This window comes from Labrus bergylta, chromosome 18, assembly GCF_963930695.1.
Source record: "Labrus bergylta chromosome 18, fLabBer1.1, whole genome shotgun sequence".
NCBI lineage: Eukaryota > Metazoa > Chordata > Actinopteri > Labriformes > Labridae > Labrus > Labrus bergylta.
Genome location: NC_089212.1, coordinates 16,891,165 through 16,909,476, shown reverse-complemented (window position 1 = coordinate 16,909,476; position 18,312 = coordinate 16,891,165). Strand labels below are relative to the sequence as shown.

The 18,312-nt window shown below is 40.9% G+C and overlaps 1 protein-coding gene across 2 annotated transcripts in view; it reads right to left on the bottom strand.

Annotated features, from left to right (window-relative positions):
* The window catches only part of LOC109977896 (protein jagged-2-like), a 60,226-nt gene that overhangs the window by 11,166 nt on the left and 30,748 nt on the right, over positions 1-18,312 (bottom strand). Inside the window, exons 6-20 of one of the 2 annotated variants that reach the window (XM_020627535.3) lie at positions 12,205-12,335; positions 11,494-11,613; positions 11,223-11,336; positions 10,788-10,901; positions 9,059-9,172; positions 7,735-7,781; positions 7,077-7,250; positions 6,829-6,979; positions 6,536-6,700; positions 6,032-6,145; positions 5,020-5,133; positions 4,503-4,616; positions 4,199-4,315; positions 2,732-2,759; positions 86-171 (exon numbers count right to left, since the gene is read on the bottom strand). In XM_020627535.3, coding sequence (XP_020483191.2) covers positions 86-171; positions 2,732-2,759; positions 4,199-4,315; positions 4,503-4,616; positions 5,020-5,133; positions 6,032-6,145; positions 6,536-6,700; positions 6,829-6,979; positions 7,077-7,250; positions 7,735-7,781; positions 9,059-9,172; positions 10,788-10,901; positions 11,223-11,336; positions 11,494-11,613; positions 12,205-12,335 — 1,703 coding nt within the window. The remainder of the gene's footprint in view (positions 1-85; positions 172-2,731; positions 2,760-4,198; positions 4,316-4,502; positions 4,617-5,019; positions 5,134-6,031; positions 6,146-6,535; positions 6,701-6,828; positions 6,980-7,076; positions 7,251-7,734; positions 7,782-9,058; positions 9,173-10,787; positions 10,902-11,222; positions 11,337-11,493; positions 11,614-12,204; positions 12,336-18,312) is intronic. The other variant, XM_065966382.1, reaches the window with a different exon arrangement.

The window sequence follows — 18,312 nt, the reverse complement described above, 5'->3', positions numbered from 1 at the left end:
CTCCCCCTGCCACGGCCTTTCACCTCTGATCCCCCGCCCACCTGACCCCTCCACACGCCTCCCCCTCTGGTTCCCAGGGACTCACTGATGCGGCAGTCCGGTCCGGCGAATCCTGGAGCGCACTCGCAGCGAAACCAGTTCACACCGTCGACACAGAGGCCGCCGTTGTAGCTGCAGAAAGGAGAAAGAAAGAAAAAAACATGAATTCACTGCAGAGCTGAGAGAGGATCAGGGAGAGGCTGTAAACAAGAGTGCCTTTTGATGTTTCTTCAAATTTCTTTCCTGAGGGGAAAACATTCTGTGTCTGTATGCAGGTGGCCACGTGCAAAACGATAAATCAATGAAAGTATGAAAGGACTAGCGGTGAACTGTATCAACAATGTGAATCTGTGTATTGACTACGAGTGAAAACACGTCATCTCAATGTCATGAAAACAATCACGGAATGTCACAATGTATGGTCAACATGATCAGAATGATTGTGCAAGTAATGCAACAATAAAGTAGTTATTACAGCATCATTGCACCACCTCTGCTGGGAAGAAAAACTCAACAAACTCAAATGTAGTTGCAGCTACATCATTTCTTTTCTTCTGACTAAAACGCAGCTCATGGGAGTTTTGTTTAAAGCATAACTGTTGTCTTATATGCATATTGGTGGCTGCTAGATTCTTAGGTTACTTCCTTCAGCCCTGAATCTGTCTCAGTTTGAGTATATATTTCATTCTGATTTCATTTATTTGTCCCATAGGCTCCAATATAAAGGTTCAAAAAGGTTTCATTGTGTAAAAAAAGGCTGCCAAATGTTTGAATTGTCAACCCAAAATCCTGCAGAAATTCATTAAAAATTAAACCCTTAACCGCGTCTCATCTTCTCCACTAAGCTACATTAAACTTGAACATACAACCACATTTTTGTAATTTCTTTAATACAAGTGTATATGGTAATAAGAGTGTACGTGGTGACGTAAAATATCATGTGACAGTCTCTTCACACGTGGGCCAACAAACCACTACCCACTGGCGCCCCAGGATTTGTGCAATTCAGTGTGCAGGAGTTAGCTTTTAAATGTCCTAAAACTGGATGCCTAGGACTATTTTTGTTGCCCGGTATAAAAGCAGTTAGAGGTATCCTTTGATTTTTTTGTTAGTATTGTATATATGTTCAATATTCTGGTATTGTGTGGCCGTATCAGCTTGTTGTATTTTTATTGAAAAGTAAAGAAATCCCCTTTTTGGTGACTTTTGCAGGTTCTGTCTTAGTTTGTAACTTTACAGTATTTTTCTTCAACATGTCAACATGACTTTCAGGTTTTTCCGCAACCCTCCCAACTACAACTCACTACAGACATAATACTACACTGCTGTACAAATAGCTGTGAGGCCATTTCATTGACATCTTTGGTGTCGGCCTCAATTTCTTTCCTCTGAGGTACAAAATCTGAGACTTTTATTCCCGCAGAGTTTCCAGAGGCTGTGAGTGTCAGCAGGCTGAGGCTGATCCCAGATCAATGTCCAGACTTCATATGTAAATCCCTGCTGACCACATACTGAGCCGTCGCCCCCCCCAAACACCTCCACTTCTCACAACAACCCCCAGGTCGAGGCCGGTGAATAGTGAGAGGGGCGTCTCTTCACACTCTCCTGCCCCCCTCTCCTAAAACCTAAACCACCGCTAATCCACCTGTCAGTCATTGTAGAGGAGGGTGAGGAGGACAGAAGGGGGGGGGGACCCTTTTGTCCAGGGTAGCTTCTGTGATCTAGAGAAGCTGTCAGGACACCGTGGATTTATTCAACAGAGTTATTTGTGTCATGTTTTTTTCAATAAAATGTTAAAAAACTAAAAAAAAAAAAAGAAAAAAAGGTCACAATAACTCCAAATGATGCATTTAAATATCTTGTTCTGTCTGAACAACAGTTCAAAATCCCTAAATGTTCCAATACAAAACTTAACAATTAAAAGATCAGCACACACAATAACAAAGATTCACTCCTACCCATGTACATGTTGAAGTACACACACCTGCACTGACACTTCCACACACACAGTCTTCTAAAGGAAAATCCGAAGCATCAAATCAGATTCGCAGGACGACAGCAAAGTGTGGGAGTGGCTGGGAAACCCTGTAGCTTCTCTGACACTCAGATCGAAACAATGCAGCACAAGTTGCTGGAGTTTATCCCGAGTTACTCAGAAAATATGCAAATGTAAACCGAGCTAATGTTTCGAGTTCAAAAAGGAAGGTGAGGATCAAAGCTGCCACCCCCAGCAGCAAGAGGCTTTAGAATTGAAGGCTGTTCAGCTGAGTCAATTTTAAGCTCAAGTGAGGTCATGTTTAACTAACAATTACATAACAGAGAAAAAAGTCCATTTCAGCACCAAAACAGACAACGAACTTCATGAAAAATGTAGAGGGAAATGGTTTCATCTTGTGGAGATGCTTTACTGAAGGCCTCAACATCCAAAAGATCAATCAAAGATGGTCGATATGCAGGCTATAAATGGTGAATCCCAAACACTATCATTCAAAAGGTATGTTGAAAGTATCTACAGATTGTTTCAACCACTCCACAAAACAGCATCTTCAAACTTTAATAACTGTTGGGCTTCTTTTGAACATGCACTGGACTGTCCACAACCAATAGTGGCCATAAAAGAGGAAAAACGTTCCTTTTAAAAAAATTAAAAAAAGAATCTTTCAGTATGACAAGGACAATAAATCTTTCTTACCAGGGATGTGGGTTGCAGTCGTCCACATCTGCAAGAGAGAGAGAGATAATGCATATCAAAATATATCAAATTTCACTTCCTGCTTTACTGAAACCAGGTTGGCAGCCATCTTATTTTGCTGTTTACTAATAGGGCTCAGCAGTGTACAGTCATGGTAAATCTGCCCCATGTGTATAAATGGTTGTGATTGGTTGGACAAAGCCAACATTGATGAAAATCTGACTGAACTGGAGATGAGAGCCATCGCCTGGAGAATAAGAACACAAGCTTATAGGTTTGTCTTCTTCGCAGGCTACTGATATATCTCCCTCCAACACGAAAGAATAAGGTGCTGAAGTCACCATAAGTCCTCTGTTTTGGATTGGGGGCGACATAAAAATGTATTACAGGCAAAATCCTGCTAACACTTCAAACTAAAGATTTACTTTCCCCAAGAGACACAAATTAAAGCCATTTTAAAGCTCCTGTGGGGAACTTTCATTTCCACTGTAGATAAGGTGGTATGTCTTTTTTGTCTTTGTCTTTATTTCAACAAGTCTCACCCTGCTTTTTTAACACTCCAATGTATGACTCATGAAGAATATTTGCTGTGGAGAATGTTAAGACATGTCTGTTTCAGCAGCATGACACCTACCCCCTGCTAGCTGTTTCTGGCATTAAAAAAAATACATTAATTAAATGTAATCAATCTTGTGGCTATTTTTTTTCCTTTTGTGTGTCATATAAAGACAGTAGTTTCATAACCAGCTAAAATTTCTGCATAGTAGCTTTAACATTTAAAGAGATGGAAAGCAATGCTTGTATGCCCGAGCACTGAGTGTCTGTTTAGAAAGGAGAATAAAGGCCTTTGTCCACAGTCAGAGTTTTTTCCGTTTCAGAGGCCTTCTCACCAGCGCTCATTGGTGCTATGATCCAAAAGTTCACTTCTGCTTCCCTCGATATTGGACATGCGGTCTTACTAGGTAAGATTTGTCCCGCTGTTGATGTACTGTTTTCAATTAATTTTCACCGAATCATACAGACGGGCAGACATTTCAAAGGTTTCCTTCACATTAAGTCCACATGACTTGATTTCTGAGGTGGAGAACCTTCAATTGATCTGGAAGTTTCAGGCCTTGTTGCTAACTAGCGAGCCACTTACAGCTCATGTTATTCTCATGAAATGGTTAAAGGCAAACATCTTGTAAGAACGAAGACGCTGAGCAAAGTAAGCAGAAACAAGGTATACTAATAAAGCAGCAAGGCTTCAGTAAACCTGTTAATAGTGTTAAAATCAAGCCATTCATCGGTTTGTATTACTATTTTACTGATCAGAGGCCTCGCGTGTCAATGCACTCAAATCTTTATCAATAAGATCGTTTACTGATTCAGAATGGATACTCGTTACATCACTGTTTTTTGCTCAGATGTAAATATCAGATTTTTTTCCTATCTCTACCATCTCTTTTGATAAGAACAATTACATACTCTGTGCACAGGTGGGACCCTCCCAGCCGTCTTTGCAGATGCAGGTGAAGGCGTCACCTCCTCCAACACACGTCCCACTGTTCTCGCACGGGCCCAAGTCGCATGTGCTGTTTTTGGCTAAAAACAAACAAACAAAAGGAAGGTTCCCTTTTATGAAACTGTTTTTTTTCTCCAACCAGCCCTCAGTGGGATAGCTGCTCTTTGGCCTGTGGTCCCAGTGTGACAGGTCGTAACAATGTACTGCCACATTGTTTTATCACACTGTCATTATCAGAGCCGTAATAGCATAATTAGAGTGCCTGACCTGTGTTGCAGGTGCTGCCACCCCAGCCTGAGGGGCAGCTGCACAGGAAAGAGTCTCCGTGGTCGTAACATGTCCCTCCATTACTACAGGTAGTGGAGTCGCACTGGCTCTCACCTGCACAGAGGAAGCATGGGAAGAAAGATTTCAAACTTTTGACTCCGTGCCAGTGTTTTGTAGCGATTACTTAAGCTGCAAAAAGTGAGTTCAGAGAAGCCGTCAGAGGGTAAAACAAGCCAGCACAGCAGCCGGTGAGGGCACCATGCATCAAAAAGATTAAGAGGTAGTCAAAGAATATAAGACCTAACATGTTGGAGAATGAGGAAACTGAAGACAAATACGCCATTCATAAGGGTTCTGTAAGCCCTACTTGAATTTTTGTCCTCTCCATTATTTGGGACACCAAAACAATTTGAATCATCTTTTTTCAAACTGTTGAAGAATTGTTCGAATTAATCGTCATTAATCTAAGCCCAACTTAAAGTCACAGATGTCTTACACACAGAGACGTTTTACTTACGTGAGTGGCAGGTCTTCCCTTTCCAGTTGTCGACACAGTTGCAGTAGAAGTCGTTAAATAGATCGACACATTGGCCTCCATTCTGACAAGGGTTTCTGTTGCACTCATTCACATCTGGAACACAATCAAACGATTAGTCAGCGCTGTTACTGTAGATACTGATTTTTATTCATCGCTGATAACACGTATTGCTCAATTCTACAAATTCCAGGAAGCATAAAAATGACTAAAACTGTTTATTGATGATGCCCTGAAATATAAATCACCTCACATGTAATTGCTCATACAAATACATACTCATACATAAGTAAAAAAGTAAAAAAATAAATACATTTGAAGAGGCATGGGAGGGAGACAAACAAGTACAAACTTATTTCAAGAAGAACTCTACATTTTGACTTAAGTCAAAACAAAAGCAAAAATGTATTAACAAAAACAAACAGCTATAAGCTAAGAAAAGTTATAAGCTATAAAAAATATGAGCTGTTTTCTTTGTCAAAAAAACATTCTTTTCAACATTAGACTACCCCTCGTTGATAGTAAAAAAGTTTAGGGTTAAAAAATTATTCTAAATTAAGAATTAGAAAATAGTCCATTTGTTAATTTAAACTGAAAAGAATGGTTCATGTGTATTCTGTTCTTTCTCTTAATAGTAATATAAGTAAGAGTATCATCTGCAAATTTGCACACTGACCAATCTAAGTAACTTTAAGAATATGGTAGTTGAAGAACAGTTTTAGAATCAGTCAGCTGTTTAAGTTACCACATTTCCGCCTGCTTTCATCTCAAAAACAAACCCCCCATTGTTTTATCTTCCAAGAGATTTTCAGACTGATGACCGTTCCTCTGCTGCTGTTGGCTTTTCATGGATTCTCTCAACACTATATCTGACTCACAGACAGTATGACTTTGCACGGCTTTGACATAAATCTTGTATATCTTTTTTGTCGCTCACATTTATCCAGATTTCTCAGTTACAAGAACACACTAAGATGGTTAAACACATACTCACCAACATCACAAAGACTGCCCTCCCAGCCGTCTGGGCAGAAACACTGGAAGGAGTTGATACCATCGATGCATGTGCCTCCGTTCTTACAGGGGGATGACGCACAGTCATTAATATCTGGAGGCAGAGAGGGGAGAAAGAGAAATGTTTAGCTATTAACTCCCTTATTTTTTTACTTAAACATACAACTTTTAAAGAGGCTTCTGAGAATCAGAGAAAAAAAAAATCAAGTCATGTGGACATTCAAACCAAAACCACAGTGTACTTGGAAGTGAAAGAATTTCTCTGCACAAAAAACAATCTCTCTGAAGGATTTTTCCTGCTCATATCTTTCCCAGGATTTCCTTTTTGATATCTTTCCCTTTCTGCTTCGACTAGACTAAACTAAGACAGTGACGATTAGTGGAACTGGAGTCTGCCTTACCGTAAGAATCATGTGCTTCCCAGTGAGGGTAACTGATGATAAATATAGTCTATGTGTTGTTCGTAGAGCTAATAACAACTCACTCTCGTGGCAGTAGGTGCCAGTGAATCCCGGCTCGCAGGAGCAGCTGAAGTTCCCGGCAGGAAGGCTGATGCAACGTCCGTGGGGGCCACACACATTGGACGAGATGTGCCACACCCGTTTCTGGGTATCATTGGTTGCCACGGCAACAGTGCAACTGTCAATCACTATGGTAGAAAGAAGAGACAGCAACATCAGGAGGGCAGAAACTTTGGATTTAAAAGATATATATTATTTATTAACAGATTTCTTTTAAAATATATATTTATAGAAATAAAAAAAAGTGTTGTGTTACCTTGACACCTGTTGGTTTTGCAGTGGTCTTTGAGCTCTGAACAGGTTTTGCCCTCGTAATCATCTGGGCAGCTGCAGTAGAAATCCCCCATGAGGCTGTGGCACTGAGCCTTATTGTGACAGGGGTTCGGGCTGCATGGGTCATTCTGCACCTATAGATGGGAACAGGGATGTTAAGACATGTTATTCTTGCCAATATTAAAAAATAGCTGATGTGAATTTTGAATAGCTTTAATCATCTGGTCTCACCTCACAGGTTGTGCCAGCGAAGCCCTGCAGGCATTCACACACGAACCCATCCAGCAGGGCGTGGCAGCGGCCACCGTTCCTGCATGGACTGCTCGCACAGCGGTTTCTCTGAAGCTCACAGTGACGACCAACGAAGCCTGCCTGGCAAACACACTGGTAGCCTCTTGTCACCTCCTGGAACAAAATGGGAAGTTAATGAAAACTCTTCAAGATCTGAGTGGCAGGTTTTATTTTAGGAAACAACAATACATCCTCAATACAGTCGTATTTTCAAACGATCTCTTATGCACTTTGTGTTTATGATGATTTTCCAAATCAATTGAGGTGGTTTTATCCACATTTTGTTCAAAATGTTAAATAAAAGTCCTTAACATCTCAGATAAAGTATCTCAGTTTAATTTGTACTTGCTCACTTATATATATATATATTAAAAACACAATCAGACAACGCATGCTGGTAATGTTTCACAACCATAATACCCTTAAGCTTATTCTTTTATGTCCTGACAGATACTTGGAGGATCAGCACTAACTTTGTTCCATCTCTATTAAAGTGTCATGTAAGCAAAAAAAAAGGTAAACTTAACAAAGACCTTGGTGTTCTTGAAAAGCTTTAAAAAAAACCACACAGATTAATGTGATATTTTCTTAATCTTACCTTGCAGGTCCCTCCGTTCAGACACTGTCCGTGGCAGCTGTTCATATCTGAGAAAAAAGCAAATAAAAATCACTCAGGTTTGAGTTTGACAAATTGGGGATTGGAACATGCATTGGTGCCGGAATATGTAGCAGCTACAGGAAAGTGGTGGATACAACAAAAGATAAGAGATTCATGATAGATGAAATGTCAGATGTAGATTTAAAGGTGCAGTTAGAACATGCAATGAAAAAAAAACGGCAGAAGTCGGAACTAACCCTTAAGATATTCTCTTAAAGGTATACAACAGAAAGAAAGACAGTCGGTTTTAGTCTACTAGCTTAGAAGAGTGAGGCCAGGGTGTGGAAGCTTCTAACAGCCATCTCAGGAACAAGAGAAAGGAATGAAGCGCTAAAAGCCTGAATCTTTTCGCTAGCTAGCCTCTGTTCCACAAGTAAACTAATATAATAAATTTTCCTCTTCCAGTTGCAAACATCATTCTTGTTGGAAGCCAAAATGTTTCTGTGGTTTGTGATATATTTTCAGATACGCTGGTGAAAACCCTGCATGGGAAAAAACAAAAACCAAAAAGTCCAAAAACTTTGTTGATAGCTTTCAACAAAACTGAATTTTAATCGTTTCATAGGACTGTGGCTTACTTAGTCTCGGTGCATTTCATAGGATTAAAGAATGAAACTGTTGCTAAATGTTTTATTAGAATAAAACAACAAATTTGGTAGCATTTAACCATATATTGGCCTATAAATGGGTTTAAATCATTAGTATAATACCAGCAACCCATGGAAGCTGTAACATCAATGAATGTGTGACTGTACTGCAGAGCACATTTGAGCATATTAGCATTTTCAGCAAATAAAGCTTAAATGTTTTGCTAGTCCTGTGCACCACATGGATCTTAGCTATTAGCTATTTTAGCAAAGCTCCATAGGAGCTCCTGTAATAGCCTTTAAGCCCATAAAAAAGATCCCACGGTTCTAGAGAGTCTAAATTAAAATCTAAAACCTTTGAAGAAAGGATTCATCTGACAATGATGTCCTGAGAAAAATGTCCATACTGTCAAAGCCTCATGTCCTCATGTAGGAAAATGTGATTTTGGCAAGTAGCTTTCCAATGCTTACATTATAGGAACTTTTTCAGGTAAAATTTTAAAATGTTCAGGTCTACAGTCTAGTTCAATATTGAATTCATGTCAATATGATTGAGAAGTGAGGGTAAAAGAAGCTAGTGGAACAGAAGCTAGCTAGCAAAGATGACTTCGGCTCTACCAGATCTAAAGGCAGGTTGGAGAGGCTAAAGTCTACTGATTTGCTGCGTTGATACTAACTTATGTCACAGTTCTGGCCCACCCATCCACGAAAGCAGGCACAAAGATATCCACCAATCAAGTTTTTGCAAGTGTAAGCATTGAGGCAAGGCTTCCCCGAGCACTCATTAAAGTCTGCAAAATGGAGACGAGACACAAAGACAATGAATGAGAAAGCTGAGAGCCTTCTCAGAAACCCCATCACCAAGCATAGCTTCATATCAGAAAAAAAAAAAAACAGTTTGAAGATGATTTGTTGTTTATTTTCCCTTCACCTGTCACCATTATTGTTTGGGGTTTTTCAAACAATGGTCCCAATTACAGAAGTGTTCAATGGTGACTGTTACAGACTGAGAAGAGAACCATGACTTGATCCATGACTCAATTTATAATCATGATTAATCCTGGGGGGATATCTCATCTAACACAAGGAGAATATATTAAAATGATATTATAATAAAAACATTTCATGGGTTATTTGATTCATTTTCTCATAATTTTGAAATCATCATTAAATGAGGAATTTATTGTGCAGAACATTTGAAGTCTCCAATATCCCTGCAGTGAAGTGAAGCCTTTCTCAATTAATGTGGCTGGGTTTAATTACATTACTGGTTGGATTGCTTTTATGAATTTTATGGGTAAACGAATAGGGGTCCTCTCTATGTGAAACTGTGCCAGAACATTTACAGGCTAAAATCCACGTCAGACAGGGTTTAATTTCTTGCACTGCTTTCCATTGGCAAAATGTTTTATCCCCACCCTCCTCCATATGGGTTAATGTCTCTCTATTGCATTCCCTAAAGCCCAACCTGCAGAATTCCGAGTGGTCAGTTTCAGAGGCAGCTATCCCCGCCCTGTCATGCCGCCTCGCTCACTTTAAACCGACACAGTGCATTAGTACTACTCCCAGGAGGTAGGTGGCACCTGTTGGACTGCTGAAACTGAACACCCCCACCCCTTCCCCAAAAGCTCAACCTTCCCCGACAACCACCACCCAACCCCTTCATCTCACACTCTTCCAGGTACCACCCTACTCCATGAAAGGGGGGTGGGGGGGGCTCTCTGAGTATCTGTTACACAAACCAAAGCTTTTTGGTAGCATGTTTACAGGTTATAAAGAGTTTCCTGGCTGTAGTTGAAGGTGGCGAGGGCTCCGCTAAGCCGGGGCATCGCTTCAACGTAGTGTACATACTCCCTGGTTACGCCCAGTCTGGAGCCAAAGATAGCCCCCCAACAGAGTATATGTGCTCTCAAGGCTAGCAGTTGCCAGGCGGGAGGTTATTTTTAGCTTTACTCAAGTCACCTGGCTCGAGTTGCAGATGATACCCGAACGAGTGTCTCCGTTGGGCGTGCATATACACAAATACACACACACACACACACACACACTGAGTTGAAATTAGTGGCCCTCCTGCAGAAATACTACTAGTTAAACGACACGGCAGGATAAACAAACAGACAGGTATGCTGTTACGCTGCAAGCAAATGGGATTCCTGGAACGTATTCATACAAATGGCATACGCAGTAGACACATACAGCCACACCCAAAACACACCAGCTTTATCACTGCAAAGTATCATCCAGCATGCATCAATGTTTCGCATCAGGGCAAAAAAAATAAGAAAATAAAAAATAAATTAAACTTGATCAACACATTTAGAAGATTCCCTCAAAAATGTTCAAAAAACAAAAAACAAAGGACCTACAACCCTGCGATATCAGCGAGCATGCACAAGTGACCCTTACCTATCTGGCAGGTCTTGCCCGTCCACTGTGGAGGGCAGAGGCATTCAAAGCCGTTCTCCATGTCGATGCAAGTCCCGCCCTGAGCACAAGGGTTGGATGCACATTCATCTGTGTCTGAGATACAAGTAAGAGGATTATTTAGACCATTTTCACTTGGAAACTTGTGCAGTCAGATGTATATATCACACTGTATTATGTGGGCTATGACCTATATACTAACTAATATATTAAATGCTGTGACATGTGCTGTTATGAACGAAGTGCAGCCGCCACCCTCACACACTGCATACTACCTAATTGGTTGAAAATGTGCCCTTATTTATTGTGGATTCATGTGGTTGCTTCACTGTGCAAAATACGCCGGGACACTTTTTTTCCCCCTCATTACGTCATAACTAGCATCAGTTTACACCTCTTTTCCCGGTAAGTAGTCACCTTGAGCACAGGTCGGCCCAGACCAGCCAGCAGGACAGTGACACTCAAAGCCAGATGGGACTTCATGGCAGGTCCCCCCATTGGCACAGGGGTTGGACACGCAGGCATGCTCAGCTAGAGAGAGAAATAAAGAAGACAAAAGTAGGAGTAAGAAATCTGATCTATCCGGTAAATTTATCCCATTCCTTAGAACTTTGCCTGAGACCTGACCTGGCACACAAAGCCAGATGTTAAACCTGGTTTTTCCAGTGTTTTTGATTGAAAGACTCACCTATCTCACAGTTCTTGCCAGAGTACCCGTCTGGACAGGCACAGTTATACTCGTCTGGCTCTGGGTTCATACACGTTCCTCCGTTCTTACAGGGCCGGTTGGTCCCGCAATAGTTCAGATCTGCAGAGCAAAGAATACTGATATGACCTACTCTGTGTTTGTGGATGTATATCACACGGTTATTTAATGATGCACAACTTGAGCCAAGGACATCTCAGGGAAGGTGAGTTTGAAGGGTTATTTTTTGTACAAAAACATCCCTGAATACAAATGCTTCTCATTGCAGCTCAATACTGTTTGCCGTTAAAAATATAACAGCCGTACACAATAACATTTTCAAAAAGGCTCTGTTTCCTTTGATTTTCTTACAAAAGCTTTGATTGTGGGTTACAAAGAAAACAAAGTAAGAACATATTTACAGAAAGTTTAATTTTGACTCTGGTTCCCTGCATGTTGAACAATGACAGTGTGTCTTCATCCAGTGATTTCGTAAGCCCCCTATACTGGAATTCTGAAACACTTAACAATTACTCAACTGTTTTGCAAATCATACAGTAGTGTCCTTCGAGGCCAACCTTTTTTTCACTCTTTTCAAGTTGAGAGATGAATCACATTTCTAAATCAACATTGATATCTACAGTGTTTTTTTTTTTTTTTTTGGTTTTTGTGAAACATAATGAGAGATTCAAACATCACTTTAAGGCATCTGACCTTTGTCGCACAGGAGGCCTCCCCAGTTCTTCTCACAGGTGCAAAGCCAGGGCTCACTGCAGGTGCCGTGAACACAGCCGGGATACGGCAGACATTCGTCACAGAGCGGACCCTGCCAGCCATAGTTACACCTGTAACACACAGTGGACAAGACTGTCAGCTTCATGTATATTTGTCTTCTTCTTTCCTTTCCACGGTGTGCGTTTCCTTTTCTACCACCTCTGTACTTCATTTGCATTCTTCTTTCTAACCTTCATTAGCTTCCTTTCTTCTCTCCTGCTGTATTCCCGTTCTTTATGCCTAAATGTTTTCTCACTGGTTAAGGAAGTCTAGCACCTTGTACTACAGATAGATACAGGAGTTGCGCACAAACAAAAGCAAAAGTGATCTCATCCCTATGACAGTATTTTGCGTTTACTAAAACATGTTTAATACACTTCAATGGGATTGTTTGCTAGCATCTTCATTGCTTTCGTGGCAGTTAAATACCTCAAGAATTTGTGCCAGCTATGATAATCCAAAAACTGCACACAGAGAGCACAGTTCAGCGGGTGCATCCGGGGGCTGACGAGGTTTGATTGTAAAATAAATACCTCTTATTTCACAAGCACAAGTGATGTGTTCTTTATTTACAGCTTCAGCCTGAGGGACTGTCAGGGATACAGATGCACTTACCTTCTCACTCGGTGGGAGTCAGCAATGGAAAACGGTGATAGTTACATAGTGTTAACAAACAAGTGATTTAATACGTGTACGATTTGTGAACACACAGAGGAGCACGTGCCAATTAAATGCCCCCTGGTAAAGATGAAGAATGCCTTTAAGTGCAAAAAAAAAAGGAAATACTGTATCTACTATAACACCAGTTTAAAAAGATAATAGAGGACTTTTTAATGCAAATGTTCACAAACGAAGTCCAAAAACACAACAAAACGTTGCTAGAGTTGCAGTTCAACGTCTTCATTAAGATTATGTTAGGACGCAGAGCAAAAGTGACATTCCTGAGTGTGTGTTTTTGTTGTGTGTGCGTGCCTGTGTGCGTCTCATCATGCAGCTTACAACACATGCAAACATTTGTGTTCATTTGTCATGTACTGTACAAGTGTCACTGTCAGAGACTTTGAAAAGGGCTAGTTTTACACTCGTCAAGTAGGTGCAGGGCAATAACAAAAACAGCAGAGAGGGAGGAGATATTCCCGTACACTTTCTCAAATTACACAAAAAGGTTTGATTCATCCAAACGTTTTTGACCTTCTTAAAGGGATAAATTCTGGTCAAAACGTTGTGATTAATAACAAGTTTTTTGTAGCATTCGAGCAAGTGTGCAGGCATATCTTCTCCTCTCCATCGTCATTGACTATGCATAAAAAAAAAAACAACAACACATTAAGTCATTTTTATCTTAATTGACTCCAAAGAAATATCAACCCTGAAGAGTTTTTCTTTGCATTTAAAAAACACAAAGTCTACCATTCCCAAACAAATGCATCGACACATGTCTGGTAAAAATCATCTTGCTGCAATAATTTTCCAGCAGTGACTTTTTTTTTTAATCTTGCTACAACAAAGTCCGTGTTAGGATGAAGGGGAATTTGAGAAGTGCATGAAACTAGCTACTTAGGAATGGATACATGCTGCAGTGGCAAATCTACCGCAGCAGATGACAACTGTCATTAACAATTCACCCACACTGCAAAAACACAAATCTTAGCAAGTGTATTTGTCTAATTTCTAGTCAAACATATCTCTCTTAACATAAGATAGACCTATGTCTATCTTCATGTCCAAGATCTCAGGTTAACATTCTGAATATGTTTGCCATTTCTTTTCTTCTCATCATGTCATGTGTCATGTCCTCTCCCAGCCCTCTTCCCGTGCAGTGAGCTCTCTCTCGAGGTCACACTTGGAATGAGCGGCGAGTTTCTGGAACGAGGGTTAGTCGTCTCGAAGGGGAGGCCAGAGAAGGGTTAGCTAATCTGTTGGTTTATGGCAGCACTCTGTTATTCCAAGGCCAGCGGTAACCTTGCCCCACCTGTCCTGTCATTTCTCCGTCGCGCCGCTATTTTTAGGGAGAACACGCCCCTCCCCCCTCCTCCCCCTCCTCGCCACCACTAAGACCATCTTCCCCCTTCCTCTACGGCCCACAAACACTTCAAAATGGATGCCAACCAAACCCTTACCAGCGGTGATTTACTTCTGTGTAGTGAGCTGTAATGTGCTGTGGTAAAGTTACTCTGGTAGCTGAGGACAGTGACAGACTGATGATTTCAGGCTGGTGCAATTGTGCATTCAACCTCAGAGGTTTCTTGGAACCATGTGTGACTGTGGCACTAAGAACTATAAACTTTCAAACACAAACAGTTAAAATAGAGTGACTGATCAGACTTGCAGTCATACAAATCTATTATCTGACCAGTTCCTCATTCATAACAAGATTTTAGCAGTTTATCAAGGCAGATACTTTTCTCATAGTTCATTGTTAAATGTATTATTTTGGTGTATTTAAGTAGTCAGGTGTAATAAGTATACACTTAAAAGCTCCTGTGTGTAGATTTTGGCACCCCTGTGGACAAATTGGTACATAAGCTGATGTTGTCCTTTGCATGTGTTTCTGATGAAAAATCACATCAGTCAAACATATTAATTGTAATGGGAATTAAAAAAATATATATATTTCTTCAGGTTGCCTTAAATCCACTCGTGTGACACCAACACATTTAAAAAATAACCACACAAGAAAGTATCATTCCTCTTGCTGATGGTTGTATTTGCTTTTGTATGTCTTCAAGAGGCATCAGCGTTAATATCAGTCTGCTTTGTAACCAGCAACAACAAAAAAAAAAAACAAGGGATGAGGGATGAATATCATCTTGTAGAAGCAGCGTCGCTCGGCAGTATTTTGATCCAGGAAATTGAACCGAACAATGTTTGACCACGTTTAGCACAAATTATGTGGGTGTTAACCTACAGGGAGGACGGCTGGTGATGCTAGCACTGCTAACGTTAGCCACACTCGGCTGTTCAAACTGCATTGTTTACCTGCAGACAACTTTAAAAACATTGTGCTCAATTTTGACTTATTTTCTGAAAGTTTTCTTGCCTTTAGACTAGTCAGTTAGTCGGTAATTAATTTTCCGTTTAACCAAGTTGGAAATTAGTTGCCTGGAAACATCCCCACTAAAAACTCCTTGTAGCGTTAAAACCAAGACTCAGAGTCCACAGAACATGCTAGCTAGAAGCTCTGTGAGCTAACCACTAACATCTGCTGGCTAAATTTGTCAAAGTGCTGATGCTACAAGAAACTCTTTATCTTTCACTATGTTGTTCTAGCCTGTTGATATGCTAAAGTTTGAACTTTTGCTTTAAGGACAGGATGCAGCTGAAGATAACCAGAATGTCAGTTTTGCAACAAAGTACTGTACAAATTGAAACTCTGACCTCATGTTGGCACTGGATGTAATGTCAGGGGATCAAACAATCCAAAAAATTTAACCTCCGGGGTCCATGAATGTTTGTGGCTTAATTTGATTGCAAAACAGTGAAGTACTTGTCCCAGCACTCCACACTTTTTACTCATATTAGTGACGCAAAAGGTTTATTGATGCATTGCTTTTAAAGTTGATACAGATTAGAATCCTGATTAAATACTTTATCTTTAACTGACTCATTTTAAGGGGATGATCCATGTAAACTCGTCTTATTTTATAAATATGCCTCTGAACCTTTAAAACATTCATCCAGAGCTTTGAAATTCATTAAAGGGCAGATACTGACGAGAAGACTTGCATAAGAAAAATGCAGCCAGGCCCGAGTTCCAGTGGTGTTAGAACATGCACAACAATTTATAGTTTACGCACAATTTCTAAGCTAGGAAAGCTTTAACTGCAGGCACGGCCTCAATAACTTTAATCTGATTTCATTTGGTGAGTGAAGCCCGAGAAATGTGAGTGTGTGAGTGTGAGGGATTTTGTGTGTGTGCGACAGTGCTGTGTATTGTTTACTACAGTATGTGTTGTTGTCCAGCACTGCGGTTGCCAGCGGTGCCCTGCACACTGTCAGCCGTGCAGCCGTGGTGACAGCGTGGACAGTCTGTCTGGCTGCAGTGTGGGAGAGCGGGGAAAATGGTTTCAGGCAGCCACAGGCAAAGGGTGGCATTACCCACAAGCCCCGTCGCCGGGCCCGCTGCCGTCCCATCAATGGAAGGGGCCATACGGAGCTGAAAATATCCTGCCTGCCCACAACCCCCGCTCAGACAAACCACACCCTGGGGACGGAGCAGTGGGCAGGGGCAGAGGTAGAGGGGGCTCAGTTTGTGTGTGTGTGTGTGTGTGTGTGTGTGTGTGTGTGTGTGTGTGTGTGTGTGTGTGTGTGTGTGTGTGTGTGTGTGTGTGTGTGTGTGTGTGTGTGTGTTTTGTTTGAGTTGGACCACTGAATTATTTACAGGCAAGCCTCGCACCCAAATCCAGTGGACGGACTTAGCCCGCTGTTGCCTAGCTACATGTTTAGTAGTGTCACATGAGGGAGCGTAGGTTGTGAATGCGCTGTGTGTAAGAAACAAGATACCAAACACACATTTTTTTACTTTTCCTGTGCCAGCCTCAGATGATTTTTTCTCTCTCTCCCTCTCTTTTTCTCAGTGATTCCTTAAATCCTTCATTCTCGGTTTGTTTTTACCAAGTTTGCTTCTCTTGTGCACTTAAAAAAAAAAAAAAATTCCAACCCTTGCTATTAAGTTTAAGATATCACTTTGATTTGATTGTTTTTCATGTCCCAATTTTATATTTGAGGCCAAAATTTCTATCAGGTCTAAAAAACGTAATATTTGGTGTAGATAGAAATTGCTAAATATCTACTTTTTTTTTAGATCTGACTGCGACCTTATCCCCTTTGTACCTAAATCATTCAGACCCACTGCGACCTCTGTTGCTAAATTTTCATCACATTGGCTTGTGTTTTCGCTTGCTACACATGACCCCCCATGGACCCATATAATTTGCTACTTCTTCCTCTCCCCCATTGGATTATTAGGAAAAGGGATTGCAATACAGTTGCAATGTTTTCTCTTATTGATGGTGCAATTTGATTGTGTGAAATGATTTTAAAGTTGTTTTAGTAGGAGTTGACTTGTTGAAACGCTGACATTTTATGTTGCAGCTTTGATTTATGTGGACTGCCCCCTTTAAATCAACAACAAAAGGCTTTTATTCCCTCCTATTGAATAGATGTTATCCATCATCTTCCTCTTTCTCAACAGTGTGTGTACTGTATATATGTGCGAGAGAGTGTGTGTGCGTGTGCGTGTGCGCCCTTGATTGCGATGAAGCTTCAAATCACATGTTCAGGCACATTCCAGGGTGTTCCTCTTGCTTCCATTCCTCCGGCCATTACCAATGAAAAATGTTTCTCCTTTTTTACGAGATCTTTACTAAATCAAAGTATTAAACCTCAGTATTAAACCCTCCCCTCTGCCACCTCCTCTTTCCTAATACTTGTTACTCTGTGTATTTGTGTGTGTGTGTGTGAGTAGTTTCCTTTTTTTTAAAGCTTTCATGCTGCACTGTGTCTAAATGTACAGATGATTTCCACATATAATCTAATCAAAATTTCTCTCTGCTTCACATAACTGCTATACAACAAATGTCTGCTCAGCCTTTTTTTTAAATGCTCACAGCTCGCTGTGCAGAAATATTACAGATCTGTGTTGGCTGTCTTTTTTAGCAGCCTGTTTGTGGGGGAACAGGCTGCATTATTGGGGGCTTTAAATGGTTGGGACAGCTGAAGACTGACACTTAATGTGGAGAGAGAGTGGGGGATGACATGCATTGGGGCGGCTGTGGCTCAGTCTTCATCTCTCAAGCTGAAGGTTGAGAGTTCGAACCCCAGCTCCTGCTACATGTCCGATGTGTCACATAACCTCGATTTGCTCCCGCTGCTTGGTCGGCTGAGTATGAATGCGGATTTGTTTCTTCTGATGGTCTCACTACATAGCAACCACTGCCATCAGTTTGTGAATGGGTAGGTGTGACATGCAGTGTAAAAGCGCCTTGAGTAGTCAGAAGACCAGAAAAGCGCTAAGCAAGCTCAAGTCCATTTATTGAATAGTGTCAG